General features: G+C 45.2%; 1 protein-coding gene across 5 annotated transcripts; it reads right to left on the bottom strand.

Annotated features, from left to right (window-relative positions):
* On the bottom strand, nucleotides 4693-16313 carry AP4B1 (adaptor related protein complex 4 beta 1 subunit). Of its 5 annotated transcripts, none has more exons than XM_021090715.1 (11): nucleotides 16172-16313; nucleotides 15736-15925; nucleotides 13923-14147; nucleotides 12523-12653; nucleotides 11745-11892; nucleotides 10914-11410; nucleotides 9681-9764; nucleotides 8644-8747; nucleotides 6907-7114; nucleotides 6110-6391; nucleotides 4693-5723 (listed from the first exon to the last, which is right to left on the bottom strand). In XM_021090715.1, exons 2-11 carry the CDS (start codon nucleotides 15846-15848, stop codon nucleotides 5302-5304), a joined length of 2214 nt encoding a protein of 737 aa, XP_020946374.1. In that variant the 5' UTR covers nucleotides 15849-15925; nucleotides 16172-16313; the 3' UTR covers nucleotides 4693-5301. The 5 variants fall into 5 exon arrangements, with proteins under 5 accessions (XP_020946374.1, XP_013843590.1, XP_013843587.1 ...); XM_013988136.2 differs by having other exon boundaries at nucleotides 16076-16262; XM_013988133.2 differs by having other exon boundaries at nucleotides 8644-8789; nucleotides 16048-16223.

Below are 16375 nucleotides of genomic sequence, written 5' to 3'. Positions count from 1 at the left end.
CCTTTCACACTGGAGCTGGCTATTGACAATTTAAGGATTCCTATAAATGCATTTACAACATACTTCCAAAATAATATACAAAACAAAAAAAGCTTATAAGATACTCTCCAAATGGTGTTAAGTAGCTTGCTCAAGGTAAGTGGCAGAAGAGAAACTTAAAACCAAGTGTGTCTTACCATAAATAATAAACCTTTTCCCACAAAGGTTTATTGATATGCTTATGGGAATTTAATCTTTGCATTATCTTATCTTATCTTTTTTTTTTTTTTTGTCTTTTTGCCTTTTAGGGCTGCACTCTACATTGAGGTTCCCAGGCTAGGGGTCCAATTGGAGCTACAGCTGCCAGCCTTTGCCACAGCCACAGCCATAGCAATTCAGGATCCCAGCCCTGTCTGCGACTTACACCACAGCTCACAGCAACACCAGATCCTTGACCCACTGAGCTAGGCCAGGGATCCAACTCACATCCTCATGGATGTCAGGTTGCTAATTGCTGAGCCATGACAGGAACTCCCTATCTTATCTATTCTTTGCATTATCTAGTATAATCAAGGTTGTAAGACCATAGAAAAGAGAGTATAACTTCCTTGAGCAATGTGGGATAAAATTTTCTCCTCCTTTTATTTCTCTCTGAATCTGCAATGGATCAGTCTCCCAGCCATCAATTCCCTTCCCCCTTAGTCCACGTATCCTTTATTCTTGCAGTGCAAATATTGTATCCTGATTTCACCACTGAAAAATGAGGCTGGCATTTTTTATCACTATCATTTGCTTCTCTTGCTGCTCTGGCCATAACAATTTCTATCCCTTTCCCGAAGCCTTATCTTTTTATATCACTGGCTCAAAATCCAAGATCTTGTCATGTGCACCCAGTCTGAATGTGAACGAGAATCAATGTGAAGACCTGCAACTAGGAAAATAAGTTTTTTGCCTCCTAAATACCCAGTATGTGAGAAAAGGACATTCAAAAAAGAGGAAGAGGGAGTTCCTGTCATGGCACAGAGGAAATGAATCTGAAGAGGAACCATGAGGTTCTGGGTTTGATCCCTGGTCTCACTCAGTGGATTAAGGATCCTTTATTGCTGTGGCTGTGATGTTGGCTGGCAACTGTAGCTCCGACTGGACCCCGAGGCTGAGAACCTCCATATGCCACAGGTGCGGCCCTAAGAGGCCAAAATAAAAAAAAAAAAAAGAGGGAATGGAGGCATCAAACAGTCACTGGTCCACAGCAGTAAAATTATCGTCAGGAACTATGAAAATGATTGCTTCTGCAATGTTCCAAAGCACCACTGTCATTGGTGGACATTCATTACATGTTACATATCACTTACTAAGACAGATATTAGAAAGCCATTTTTCTAAAAGCACAGCATCAACTATTCTTACGGATTTTACAGATAAGCGTCTACTTATATCACTAAACCATACATTTGCAGAAGCTAGAGAGAGCTCCTAGAAAGAAGGAATATTAAATAATTAATTTCATGGTATACCTTCATGGTATTTTATAAGCCTTAGTCATTTTTATAGTTAAAAGAAATCAGTTCTTCATTGAGATCATTTTAAAATTACACTTCTCAAAAGCAACAGTTTCATACTTTGCTCTGCCCCTTACATTACAGAAAAGCAGCTAAAATGGGACTTAATTGTCTAAAAGTTCCAATAGTTGGGATCACTCTAGTAACATCCGACTGCTGAGCCATACCTAATTTTCCTTAGGTCAGCTTTTTTTTTTCTTTTTAGTACCACACCTATGGCACATGGAGGATCCCAGGCTAGGGGTTGAATTGGAGATACAGCTGCCGGCCTACCTCACACCACAGCCACATCAGATCTGAGCCACGTCTGTGACCTACACTACAGCTCACAGCAATGCCGGATCCTCAATCCACTGAGCGAGGCCAGGGATGGAAACTGCAACCTCATGGTTCCTAATCAGATTGTTTCCGCTGTGCCACGACTTGAACTCCCTAGGTCAGCATTTCAATTATAGTCTTTAATTTTTAAAAAGTTAATCAATTTATTCAATTTCTACCACTTAAATCCTGTTCCCTGTAACACTTTTTTTTTCTTTTCTTTATTTCTTGGCTGCCCAGCAGCAGGTGGAGCTCCCAGGCCAGGGATCAGATTCGAGCCTTAACCTTAAACTAAGCTAAAGCTGCAGCAATGCCAGATCCTTAACTCACTGTGCTGGGCTGGGAATCAAATCCCAGTCCCAGTGCTCCCAAGACGCTGCCGCTACAGTGGAAGCTCCCCTTGTAACACTTTAAATTGGCAGCACTTAACACTTTCATTTCTTTTAGTACCTAATTAAACATTCACAGTTTAACTGAACAAGTCAAAATATGGAAAGCAATTCTGAAGCTGTTCTGATCGCCCTACTTCCAGTCCCTGGGGATCCATGGTCTAGATCAGTCTTTCTCAAATGGGGGCAACTTTACCCCCCATGGTACCTTTGGCAATGTCTGATGACATTTTTAGTTGTCACAACTGGGGGTTCCATTGGCATCTCATGATATAGAGCAGGGTACTGCTAATAATTATCCTACAGTGCACAGGAAAACCTCCCAAGCAAGGAATTAGCTAGCCCCAAATGTCAATAGTACCACTTTTGAGAAACCCTAGTCTAAACAGAAATCCATCTATCATCTTTTGTATAGTCGACACGCTACAGCAAAACACAATTCAAACACCAATCCCAAAACATCATCAGAATCTAATTACTTACATACAGCCAATCATTCAGCACTGCATATTGAGAGATTACTATGTGGTAGGCACTACAGCGATAGAAGGAAAGATAATCACTGTCCTTAGAAACTGTCCAGTGGACAATCACAAAACCCAGGCCCTTGCCAGAAAATTCAGTACTGTCTGTTATTTACACCTCTTAAAAGCCTAGTTGGGGAGTTCCCGTCATGGCTCAGTGGTTAGCGAATCTGACTAGCATCCATGAGGATGAGGGTTTGATCCCTGGCCTCACTCAGTGGGTTAAGGATCTGGTGTTGCCATGAGCTGTGGTGTAGGTCACAGATGTGGCTCGGATCCTGCGTTGCTGTGGCTGGGGTATTGGCTGGCAGCTGCAGCTCCGATTGGACCCCTAGCCTGGGAACTTCCACATGCCGAGAGTACAGCCCTAAAAAGACAAAAAGACCTTTAAAAAAAAAACCCTAGTCGGGAGAAATGATGGGTGAAGCACTCTTTGAGGGATATGCAGTCCACCTATGTATCTTGGTAGAAGTTCTTGAATTAAGCTGGGTGATATTTAGATCCTATTATCTTTAGTCCTTGAAAAAATGCCCTCACTAAGCTCCATATTAGTTATGCTCTCTGCCTACGTTAAAGAACACCATAAGAAAGCCCTGGGAAACCCTTTACTAACTCCCTACGGGAATCTTCTTTTACATATCTATTTTTAAATTACAGTATAGTTCACTTACAATGTTGTGCCAATTTCTGCTGTAGAGCAAAGTAACTCAGCCATATATATACACACACACACACACACATATTCATATATATATACATATATATATATATTCTTTTTTTCCATCACTCTTAGGAATCTTCCACACATCCCTCAGTGCCATCTATGCGAAACTACGTGTGAATTTCTCTTAGAAATTAGAATTGAGGGAGTTCCCGTCATGGCGCAGTGGTTAACAAATCCGACTAGGAACCATGAGGTTGCGGGTTCGGTCCCTGCCCTTGCTCAGTGGGTTAATGATCTGGCGTTGCCGTGAGCTGTGGTGTAGGTTTGCAGACGTGGCTTGGATCCCGCGTTGCTGTGGCTCTGGCGTAGGCCAGTGGTACAGCTCCGATGAGACCCCTAGCCTGGGAACCTCCATATGCCGCGGGAGCGGCCCAAAGAAATAGCAAAAAGACAAAAAAAAAAAAAAAAAAAAGAAATTAGAATTGAAGTGTTTCTTCCTCTGTGATGCCAACTATGTATTTCTCTTTATTCTGAATGCCAAATCACTTACAGAGCTAAATCTGAGGCTAAACTGTACCAACTATGCAGGCCCTTTTGGCCTGAACATTTTGTATACTTTCCAATCCCAAACTCAGCTGGTCTTTTTTTTTTGTTTGTTTGTTTTTTGTTTTTTGTTTTTTGTTTTGAGGGTCACACCCGTGGCATATGGAAGTTGCCAGGCTAGGGGTCCAATCAGAGCTACAGCTGCCAGCCTACACCACAGCTACGGCGACTCGGGATCCAAGCCACCTATGGGAACCTTAGCGCAGCTCACAGCAACGCCAGATCCTTAACCCACTGAGCGCGACGAGGGATTGAATTCTCATGGATACTAGTCGGATTTGTTTCTGCTGAGCCACAATGGGAAATGCCCTAACCCAGCTGGTCTTAACAGATATTTTTATTTTTCCTATGCCGAATTCTCTGGTTATTTACACTTTGCCATCATTTTATTACATCTGTTTTTGCCAGAAGTTGTCTCAATGTATAAAACATGGCCAGGAATAAATAAAATTAAAAGTGAGAGTGACAAAACAAACAAAACAAACAAACAACAATCACAATAGGACGGCTAGACATCTGTGCTGACCGCTTTCACAGCCTGAACCAGACCCTCATGAAGGCAGTGAGGGTCCCAGAAAGAGCCTGCGCCTGAGCTGAACACCGAGAGACAGACTAGGTGTTAGTTAAAGAGGATGTGAGGGTGAGGAAATGTTCCAGGCAAGAAACAAAAGCAGGTGCCAGAGTGCAGAGGCAAGAGAGAGCCTCGTGTATTGAGGGAACCGCAAGTGGTTTGCTCTTGCCAAAACAGAGGGTGTCTTGGAGAGTGCTGAGACATGGCACCAAGAGGTTCTTTACATGCCAGCCAAGGACTCTGAACTCTGGCCTATGAAGCATGATTAGAAATATGAGAACAGTACGGATTACGGCAATAATCCCGGAAAGAAAGACAGCCTCTGCAAATAACAACTCCATCAGTTTCCAGGTCTCTTTAATTAGTAAAACTGTCCCCTGAACTGATTAGGAAAGAATCCAAATTCTTTTTTTCCATCCCTCTTAGGAATCTTCCACACATCCCTCAGTGTGGGATGTTCCCACCCCCTTACCAACAACCTTAACCTTTACAACATCACCTGGAAAAATGGAGCCACCCGCCAACAGCTATGAGAATAGGTCAACGGCCTTTGGACAAAAACCTAAGAATCCTACTCCCCAGATTCCCACTCGCCTTGGCGTTTTTGATATTACCTGGACTTACAAGCAGCTATAACAAGAAAAACCAAGGAACTCTGACAGCTACTCATTTCATCAGGACAGGGAAGAAGCTGTTAGGATTTTAAGTCTCCAATCGTGCCAATCACAGTTGCTAACACAGAAACAAAACTGTTCAGTGCCTCCGTCCTCGGCTCGTTTTGTTTCACAGAGATCTGCAAGGTCTCAGGCTCCCACAGCAGCTCTGTGAGGAACAGACAGCCTCGGTCATCCCGAGCACTGAGGTAGGCTTTCCACGGCTGCGCCCCAGCCCTGCTCATGGCGATGGTCTGGATGTTCACGACTTGCAGGGCCATCTGGAGGGTGTCGGGATGGACCACGCCCTGCCACGGGAGCACCTGCTGATGGGCAACCTGGAGGCTCAGCCATGTTTTCTCAAAACACTCGGCAGTGAGCTGGTGATTGGGGACTAGCGTGAGGGCTCCGGAATCAGGGAGTTCTTGCCCGCTCTCCTTGTTCTCTTCCGGAATCAGGGGTCCTAAAAGAGTCAGACGGCTCGTGTAAGACATGCTCTTAACCTGGGGGAACCACATTTGTTTTGTTTTGTTTTGGCCACGTCTGCGGCATGCGGAGGTTCCCAGGCCAGGGATTAAACCTGCGTCACAGCAGTGACCTAGCCAGAGCCTTAACCCGCTAGGGCACTGGGGAACTCCAACATTTTTTAATCTAGATTTCCAAAAGTACTCCACGTGTCTTCTATCTTTGGAGAAATGGCATAAAGCCAATGGCCAACTTCTTTCTTGTTCACAAAGACTTCAGATTCCGAGAACAATCTGAGGTTTAGCTAGGTACCCCACTCTCTATCAGTCATTACAAAAGATAAAGATTTTTAATGACAAGATAGAAAGTAAGGACTGTTTTTACCTGCTGTAGCAAAGGATGTGGCGTTAGGAAGCTCTGGGCCATGACGTTCTACCCCGTGGCATTTAGAGATGGTTGCCCAGCGGGCTTTGCCATATACTGGCACCAGTGTGTTGAAGTCTGAGGCCCAGCTGTTCACAGGTCTTTCTGCCTGATCCTCCAAGAGTCCGAGAGAAGGGTCAGACTTAGGGCTACATAGGATCCGCTTCACTTCATCAATGCCAGATAAGAGGAGACGATAATAGAAGAGACCTCGGTCCCGTACTGCCATGTCCTTCTCTTCCTCTGAGGTGAGACAACAGACTAAGTTAATTAAAAATAAAGGCCCTTGGAGTTCCCGTTGTAGTTCAGTGGTTAACGAATCCGACTAGGAACCATTAGGTTTCAGGTTCGATCCCTGCCCTTGCTCAGTGGGTTAAGGATCCGGCATTGCCGTGGGCTATGATGTAGGTCGCAGACGCGGCTCAGATCCCCTGTGGCTGTGGCTGTGGCATAGGCCAGCGGCTACAGCTCCAATTCGACCCCTAGCCTGGAAACCTCCATATGCCTTGGGAGCGGCCCTAGAAAAGGCAAAAAGACAAAATAAATAAATAAATAAATAAAAATAAAAATAAAAGCCCTCTATCTACCCCTGGGCCAACCAAAGTAGCAGAAAAAAAAAGAAAGTGAAGGATGGAGGAATCCCTAGAAGATGCTGACATTTCCTTCTGGGGTCCCAGACACAGCTCACTGAACAGTGAAAGCTGTGAGAACCTTTATGACTGGTCATGGCAAGTACTATTTCCTTCCGAAGAGCTTACCTATGCAATAATATAACAAACGCCCCAGCATGTCCTGGCACTCGGCGGGCCGTGAGAGGAAAAGGCGCAGCAGAGCAGTGAGCAGCTCCATCTTGACAGCTGGGAACGCCTCCGATTTCACGTTCTCTACAAAGTCTTCCAACACATAAGGAGCATTGGGGATTCTTTCCCCATGGACGCCGAGCAGCCAAATAAGCGCCTGCTTCCCCTAGGGAGTACAGGGGTAAAAACAGGTGCTCAACATTTGGCTGCTCCAAACACAGGTGAGAGTAGGCAGTTGCTTTTCCCCAGTGTCAGCAGAAAAGGTGCAACATTTTATTCACTTCAACTGGCATTTATTGATTCCCCTCCTCCCACTACAGTCTCTACAACAAACAGGAATAAAATTCTACTACACAAAAGGAGAATCTGGACTCTCATAGCCTGTGCTGCTTACACAATAAGGCGTCCTCAGTTTTGGGGTCTCTAATCCAACTTGGAGTTTAATGTTTCAGTGGAAGCTACTGGAAGATTTCCCCAAGTTACTCCATTAAAGTGGTGATTAACAGCAGAGTTACCTGCAAAGCTTCTTGAAACTATATGTGTCAGAGTTCCCACCATGGTGCAGCAGAAACGAATCTGACTAGGAACCATGAGGTTGCGGGTTCGATCCCTGGCCTCCCTCAGTGGGTTAAGGATCTGGCATTGCCGTGAGCTGCGGTGTGGGTCGCAGACATGGCTCAGATCTGATGTATCTGTGGCTGAGGTATAGGCTGGCAGCTTTAGCTCTAATTCGACCTCTAGCCTGAGAACTTTCATATGCCATGGGTGTGGCCCTAAAAAGCAAAAAAACAAACAAACAAACAAAAAACCACATGCATCTAGGGCTATCATACCTGATCATTTGAGCAGACCTGGGGTTAAGCCCAAATATTTATAAAAATTCCACAAATTATTCTAATTTTCTTTCCTGTATTTATTTATTTTGTCTTCTTTAGGGCCACGCTCTCAGCATATGGAGGTTCCCAGGCTAGGGGTCAAATTGGAACTGTAGCTGCCAGCCTATGCCACAGCCACAGCAACTCAGGATTCGAGACACATCTGCGACCTACATCACAGCTCATGGAAACACTGGATCCTTAACACACTAAGCAAGGCCAGGGATCAAACCAGTGTCCTGATAGATACTCGTCGGGTTCATTAACCTTGGAGCCATGACGGGAACGCCAAATGATTCTCATTTTCACGCCAGCTAAAAACACCATATGTCTAAATTTCTGACGCAGATCTGTTCACAAGAAAAATGGTGTCAAAACATTTGTAATAAAACTGGAGTGTCTCAGCAGTGACTAGTATCCATGAGGACTCAGGTTCGATACCTGGCCTCTCTCGGTGGGTTAAGGAACTGGCATTGCCATTAACTGTGGTATGGGTCGCAGACAAGGCTTGGATCCCTCGTTGCTGTGGCTCTGGTGTAGAACCCTAGCCTGGGAACTTCTGTATGCTGCGTGTATGGCCCTAAAAAGCAAAAAAAAAAAAAAAAAAAAAAAGTATACACACACACACGTAATAAAACCATAGATAAATGCATAGATAAATAATGGATATCCCATCTACACCAAAAGAGAATCCAAGGTGGCAATCAATTTTAAGAATTTCCACTTTAGATACTGGGTAGAAAAAGCAATTATTCTATCTCACAGAGCAGGGTCCCGAGCACTCCCCCTCCACCGAGAAGTAAAGGAGAATTACAGTCACCTCGCTGTCTTGAATGTTTTCTTCACAGCCGGGCAGGGCCTGACACACAGCTTCCGTACACTGAGGGCACAGCCAGACCAGGTCTCGGAAAGTTTGTACCACCACTACAACACAGCTCAGGATACAAGAGCACAGGATTAGTGCCTCTGTGCAGGAAAAGTCACATATTCAGACTAGATTGCTGGGTGACTGTCTGTAAAACGGGTGTCGGAGGGGTCATCAGTGGTTACCAGAGAAATGTCTGACATGGACAGCGATGTCTTAAATGAATGTGGCTCTTATCCAATCGCCATGAGGATAAATGAATCCATGTATGCAAAGGCACTAGGCAAACCAGAAAGACGTAAACAGATGTGGGGAGTGCTGTTGTCGAATGAGACTCTGAAGACAATATAGATGGAGCTGCCAGGGCTAGGGCTACAAGCGAGGTGCCAGGGTGTAAAATTTAAGGAGACACACAGAGTTGGCACTTGCACAAAGCTAAGAGTGGGTGCCTCTTTAAATGTTTGCATTCTAGGCACTTTGCTTGCCTCACCCTTGGCCCAGCCCTGGAAACCACTGCCTACAGTATGCTGCCATAAAGCAAAAAGAGGGGTAAAGGTGGGGAAATGACATACGCGGTCATCCTAGCACCCTTCCCATCTACAGAAGAGCCTGTAGACTCATGGCAACCTGAGACTCTCTACCCTGTTAGATCTATATGTTCCTCTGATGATGCAAAGAAACGCTGAAACCTCTGTTATTCAACAACAAATATGTTTTGTGTAACTACTATAGGCCGAGCAATTAAAAAAAAAAAAAAAAATCCGGGAGTTCCCATCGTGGCTCAGTGGTTAATGAATCTGACTAGCATCCATGAGGACGCAGGTTGGATCCCTGGCCTTGCTCAGTGGGTTAAGGATCTGGCATTGCTGTGGGCTGTGGTGTAGGCCAGCAGCTGTAGCTCCAATTAGACCCCTAGCCTGGGAACCTCCATGTGCTTAGGGTATGGCCCCCTCAAAAAGAAAAAAAAAAAATCCTAGAAAGGTATCTGTTACCTGTGGTAATGTGCTCCTGCCGAAGCCCCAGCAGCTCTGTTAAAATCTGCACACATTGATCAGTGTAGGTCCTGGCAATGCCACCTACAGAGGAAGGGAAAGCAGAAAAAAGTGTTAGGTCAAGTACTACCACCTCATTCTAAAATAATTTCCCACCAGCCAAAGACATGCAGAGCCAGAAATACCTTAAAAAAAAAGAAAAAAAAAATCACTGCTTGCTTGATGAAATAAGGATCTAGAGTTGCCATAAAGGGAACTTTGGTAAAAGAGAATTTCCCATTGAACAAGGTTGAAAACTTCTAGTAACAGAGCTATTTATGCAGCAGCCGGTTTACTGTAACACACCTGCACAGGAATATCCCTGCTGGGGACACCTGGCAGCTGGCTCCTAACTGCAAGAATTTCTATGCTCCTTTGTTCCCTCCTCTGCCCCTAAAAATAACCACACTTTATTCTACATGTGAGGGTTTCTTCTCCGCCTCCACTTGAAACCCTCCAAAACTTAGCTCCCTGGCTGCTTGCATTTTGTGATTTTCTCTAGCCTTTTACATTCCAGACATGGTAGCATGAAAAGGTCTGTAAGTCTTAGGTTTTATTCTATTTGGTTTACACAGTACAAAACGTAGCCCAGAATAGACGCTCAATAAATGACTGCTGAATTAACACAGGACTTTAGGTCAGGAAAGCTGGGTTCCAATCTCAGTTCAAGAACTATATGACCTTTGGGCAACTTAAGAACCCTACAGTAGCTGAGTTTCTTCAAGTTTTTCTTTTTTTTGGCTGCACCTGCAGCATGTGGGAGTTCTGGGCCAGGGATCGAAACTGCACCATAGCAGTGACCCAAGCCACAGCAGTGACAACGTTGGATCCTTAACCTGCTGAGTCACCAGGGAACTCCTGGGTTTCTGCATGTTTAAAATGAAGTTAATAACACTTATGTACTTTTCTTGACTGCCCCACAAGACTGTAGTAACAGAACAAATAGTAAAGTATTTTGGATAACAGACAACAAGAGGCAATATAAATTGTGCTACAGTTTGAGTCACCCATAGTCTATATCTCAGAAGACATGGAATACCAGTGTTGACCAAAAAATCCTTCCACCCCCACCTGGTTTGCAATTCTTTGGTGCAAGGTACTTGGTCTCTGAAGCAAGATTCATTCCCTTTTGGTCTCTGTGGTTTCTGGCTGGTTGGTCTAGGCTCTCAAAAAGGAAAAGCAGCAGACACCTACCTATGGCAAGGATGGCAGCCTGCGCAAAGTCAGCAGACACGTCAGTGCAGTACCCCCGGAGCTCCTCCAGCACCTGCTGCACGTTCTCGTCATTCACCAGCTCACATAGCACCTCCACCTTCTGCAGCTTGATGTAGTGGGGCTCCGAGTAGGAGCAGAAAAACTTTTTGTAGTGGCTGCTAAAGTGACCCGGCAAACTGTGCAGGATCTGGCGCACGTGACAGAGGGCAGCGAAGCAGAGCTCACGGCTCTCTGAAGAACAGGCAGCCAGCAGAGGTCCCTTGACTTGCACGAGCACGTCAGTTTGCACATGGGGGAATTTTTTTGCCAAGATCAGAAAGAGTTTGGTGGCTCCCATCACCACACCTGGACTGCTGCTCTTGAGAAAACTGTCCAACAGATTGAGAATGTCAAACAGCTCCTCCTCACTGCGGGGCTGGTAGCGAAGCAAAAAGTTCAATACTTCGGCCTGGCCCCACTGGTCCAGTTTTGGCATTCTATCCAAAAAAGAAAACAAAAGTGCTATTGCAGCAACAAAATTAGGACCTCCTCCATGCTACTGCCATGCTACTAGTCATCTGTTCCATCAAAACGAGGGGAGAATTCTTGAAGATAGGTTGTGGCATAATTGAATTACTCTGTTTATTTATCACTTAAAGTTTACAAAAAAATAAGGCTTTAAATCCCCAAATGCGCAGTTGTCTAAGGTCAAAGATATGATCACTGTAGCACAGATCCAGATTCAAGACCTCTCCTCAAATTAACACATCGAAAAGATCCCACTAATATGCAAATCTGATCATGACAAAAAGAGCACAGGGACATCCAAACCGATTTAAGAGATGGTGGGCGATGGGCTTATTGATGACAACACCTCCTTCCTGCTTCAGGATTTCCTCGAGAGACCTCAGGCAGTTCACAACCACAATTGGATCCTGGTCACGCAGCAAACTATATAATTCATTTACTAGGGCACCATCTATAAAAGAGAACAAAGACCTGGAATTCCCATCGTGGCTCAGTGGAAACGAATCTGACTGGCATCCATGAGGACACAGGTTCCATTCCTGGCCTTGCTCAGTGGGTTAAGGATGTGGCATTGCTGTGTTCTGTGGTGTAGGTCACAGAGGTAGCTTGGATCCTGTGTTGCTGTGGCTGTGGTGTAGGCCAGCAGCTACAGCTCTGATTCAATCCCTAGCCTGGGACCTTCCATATACCATGAATGAGGCCCTAAAAAGACAAAAGACCAAAAAAAAAAGAACAACGAAAAGCTCCAGAATCACAGGGATAGAGCCAGAGTAATGGTTCCTGGTAGACAAAGCAGAACTTCTCTGCTACAAAAATAGCAAAGGCAGTAACAAACTACAAGGCCAAAACATTGCCATTTCCAGGCTGTTCTATGTAGCTGATGCAGAGGATCTCACCCGGGACCCAAAGAAAGGACTTATCTAATCTAATCTCAGAAAACAGCCCTGTATCCTACTACAAAGAAATATACAGAAGTGCAGCCACAATACCATCTACCAAAGCAACACAATCTTTTACAAAGTCAAACATAAAATAGAAATATAAACAGATATTGATCATGATGGATTACACTGAAACGTACCCACTTCAGAGTCTCCTTGAAGATTATGCATCTTGGCACAACCAAGCACTGCGACTCTTCTGACATATGAAGCCTTATCCCGCAGACCATTGAGAATAGGCTGTTGGATATATTCCTGCACGCCAGGCATCCTAAGCAACACATCCCAGAGTCAGCCAGATCCTGAAGTACTAGTTTTTTTGTTGGTTTTTTTTTTTTTTTCTTGTCTTTTTGCTATTTCTTGGGCCATTCCCGAGGCATATGGAAGTTCCCAGGCTAGGGGTCTAATCAAGCTGCAGCTGCCGGCCTACACCAGAGCCACAGCAACACGGGATCTGAGCCGAGTCTGCAACCTACACCACAGCTCACGGCAACGCCGGATCCTTAACCCACTGAGCAAGGGCAGGGACTGAACCTGCAACCTCATGGTTCCTAGTCGGATTTGTTAACCACTGCGCCACGACAGGAACTCCCTGAAGTACTAGTTTTGACATAATTTAGCTCCTATTACTTAAGAGAGGATTCAGTGTATGGGTTTTTTAATTATTCATTATTTAAACTCAATGAATTTTATTATATTTACAGTTGTACAAAGATCATCACATGTATATGTTTGAATATGCATCAGTCAGATTCTTCTCCAGCAAACTGGAGAAAGATCCTGTCAAATTTAAAAACTCTCACTTGGTTTTTCCACGTGGAATAATGCCGCACGGGAAGGTTGAAAATGTACACATATATGTATACACACACACCTACATGTACGCACACACACATACACACACGAGTTCTCACTGTGAAGCAGTAGGTTAAAGGATCCGGCATTGTCTCTGCAGCAGCTCAGATTGCTGCTGAGATGCAGGTTTGATCCCCAGCCTGGCACAGTGGGTTAAAGATCTGGCGTTGCTGCAGCTATGGCATAGGCTGAAGCTGCAGCTCAGATTTAATCCCTAGCCTGAGAACCTCCACATGCCATAGGTGTGGCAAAAAAAAAAGAAAAGAAAAGAAAAGAAAAAAGAAAAAAAAATCCCTTAATGAAATCATAAACATAGCTTTTTAAACCAAGGTAATGGCTGAAAACATGAGTTCAAGTTACAACAGTGTTTTCCTCAGTATTAAGGAGTTCAAGTAAATAGTCATCATTGAAAACCTTCCCTGGGAATCCCTACTGTGGCTCAGTGGTAATGAACCCAACTAGTATCCATGAGGATGCAGGTTTAATCCCTGGCTTCACTCAGTAGGTTAAGGATCTGGCATTGCTGTGGCTGTGCCGTAGGCCAGCAAGCGGCTACAGCTCCAATTTGACCCCTTGCCTAGGACCTTCCATGTGCTGCAGGTGCAGCCCTAAAAAGAAAAAAACTCTGCCTGATGCCCACGTGAACTCATCAGCCCAAGATACAGGTAGGGAAAGGGGTGCTCACCTGAGGCTACACATGCTCCGTAGCGCCAGCCCTCGCACCATTGGGTTGGGGTCCGAACAGTCTTTGCACAGGGTATTGATGGCCAGGAGAGCCAGATCTGGTTTCAGGGGGGCATAGGTACACATGTACAGATAAACCAACTTCTTCTGAACAATATCTACAGTGGCACTGGCCTTCACCATTTCCATGAAAACACCAGACATGTCCAAGCCCTGAGTCATGTGCCTGAAACCAAAAGGCATAGCAGGAAAAAGTAAAATATATAATCCCCAGCCTACAACAGACAACGTTTTACTTATACCTATCCTGGATACCCAACTAGATTGTGATCTCTTGGAGGAAGTCTATCATATCACACAATACTTCATACCATAGACCTGTAGTAAACGTTCTTCTATTCATTCAACAAACATTTACTAAACTCCTAGTACATTTCAGTGACATTCAGGTTTTACATTCCAGGGATATGTTTTTTCTTTTCTTTCAATTTTTAAAAGTTTTATTGAAGTATAGTTGATTCACAATGTTGTGACAATTTCTGCTATACAACAAAGTGATTCAGTTATACATGTACACATATCCATTCTTTTTCAGATTCTTTTCCCATGTAGATTATCATAGAATACGGGGTAGAGTTCCCAGCAGGTCCTCTGGGGACATAATCTTGAAGAAGGCACGGTCTCAGATATCTAGGAACTCAAAGTCTACCAAGGAGCCAGACAAGAACACCACTAATTACAGAATGATAGCTATTATAGTATTATTAACAGAAGTAACAGAAAAGATGCAGTGGGAATCATATCTAACACTGCCAAGAAGCTGTAAAATGTTTCCACAGAGGAAGTAATTTACTTGAGCTGAATGAGCAGAAGCTCCAGGAAAGTGTAGTAGATAGGTAATGAGACACACTTTGAGGCACGTAGACATAAGCAAGAATGGAACATTCTTTTGAGAGTCTGCAGGTAGTTGGGTGTTTCCTGGGCGCTATGATAAGAAATTTGGACTTTATTCTGTAGATCGCTGTTTCTCGAACTATGATCTCCTACATGAATTAGAGAGTTTACCTGTTTCAAAGGCAGATTCCTGGGTTCTATCCCACTGTACTGAAATGAGAGTTACTGGATTGGGTGGAAATTTTATATTTTCCTAAAAAGCATCCCCAAGGGACTTTGTGCATACCAAAGTTTGTGACCCACAGGTCACTGTCAAACTCGTATGCTGCAAAACCATTCTGAATGAAATGAGGTGCCAAGGTGACCTACTACTAAGCCAAGGCAACTGCTTTTATAAAGGAAACTAGAACAACAGAGTGCCAATTTTAACAAGTGGAGGGGGGGATGGATATTTAGAACCATGAATCCACACCATCTGACTCAAGTAGTGAAGATCAGGTGTCAAGACCGACACCGCTTGGTCAGCTGGCTGGTGACATTCATCAGCATGAATAACAAGCAGAAGAGCAGGTTTGGGGAGCCAGGAGGGATGTAAGTGCTATTTTTGCATGTCTTTGAAGACATATCCAGGTTAAAATCACAAGCAGGCAGTAGGATGTGTGGGCGGAAAAATAAAAGAGGAGGTCTGTACTAGGTATCCGAAGCCAGCTGTACAAGTCCAAGAAATGGATGACAACACCCAGCCGAGTCAAAGAAGTAAAATATGTCCCACAAGGGAGACTTAGATGGCATTCCGGAGAAGCAGCAAGACCAAATCATACGACTGCCATGTAAGAAAGTTCATTTACTCTTTCCGAGCGGCCAGGGGTAGAGAGCCCTGATGGGGGTGGCCAGGGGGGAGGTGGGGCGTTAGGTGATACCTAATCACGCGCTGGATGACATTCCGATAGCGCAGCCTATCAGCCTGTATGTGAGGGTTACACAGAGCCTTCTTCAGCTCCTTCACCACATCCTCCGAGCCAAGGTACGGCATCTTCTCCAACAGTCACGGGGCAGTTCCCACAGATCTCTGGGTAACTCGTGGGCTCCTTCCAGCCCTGATGTGGGAACCTGGGTAAAGGAAAAGTCAGTCAGTGAAGACACTACAGGCGCGATGTTGCCCCAGCCTTGGCTTCCCCAGGGCCGGCATCCAGGCCCAAACTTCAACCCTCTCGCTGCGGGGCGAGGCCCACCCTAAGCTGTGCCGTTCCATCCCCGGACCTGCAGACAGGTTCACCCCGTCCACAGGTCTCTCCCGCAACCTCTAGGGCCCGGGGCGGATTTCCAGCCTGGCAGCCAACAGTCCGCGGACCCCACCCTCTCCGGTCCCAGCCTTTCTTGCGCCTCCACGCGGTTGCGGTCACCGACAGGCCCAATCAAGCTTTCTGCGGAAGTCCCGCCTCCTCGAGAGAGACCACGCAGAGCAGCTGCCAATCACCTGCTCCCAGGGAGCGCCGAGCGCAGACTGGATCCCGACCTTAGGGTGCCCTTCCCCCAAGCTCTCACCTCCCGGCGCAGCCG

The sequence above is a fragment of the Sus scrofa genome, chromosome 4, assembly GCF_000003025.6.
Source record: "Sus scrofa isolate TJ Tabasco breed Duroc chromosome 4, Sscrofa11.1, whole genome shotgun sequence".
NCBI lineage: Eukaryota > Metazoa > Chordata > Mammalia > Artiodactyla > Suidae > Sus > Sus scrofa.
This window is presented reverse-complemented; position numbering and strand designations above follow the sequence as displayed.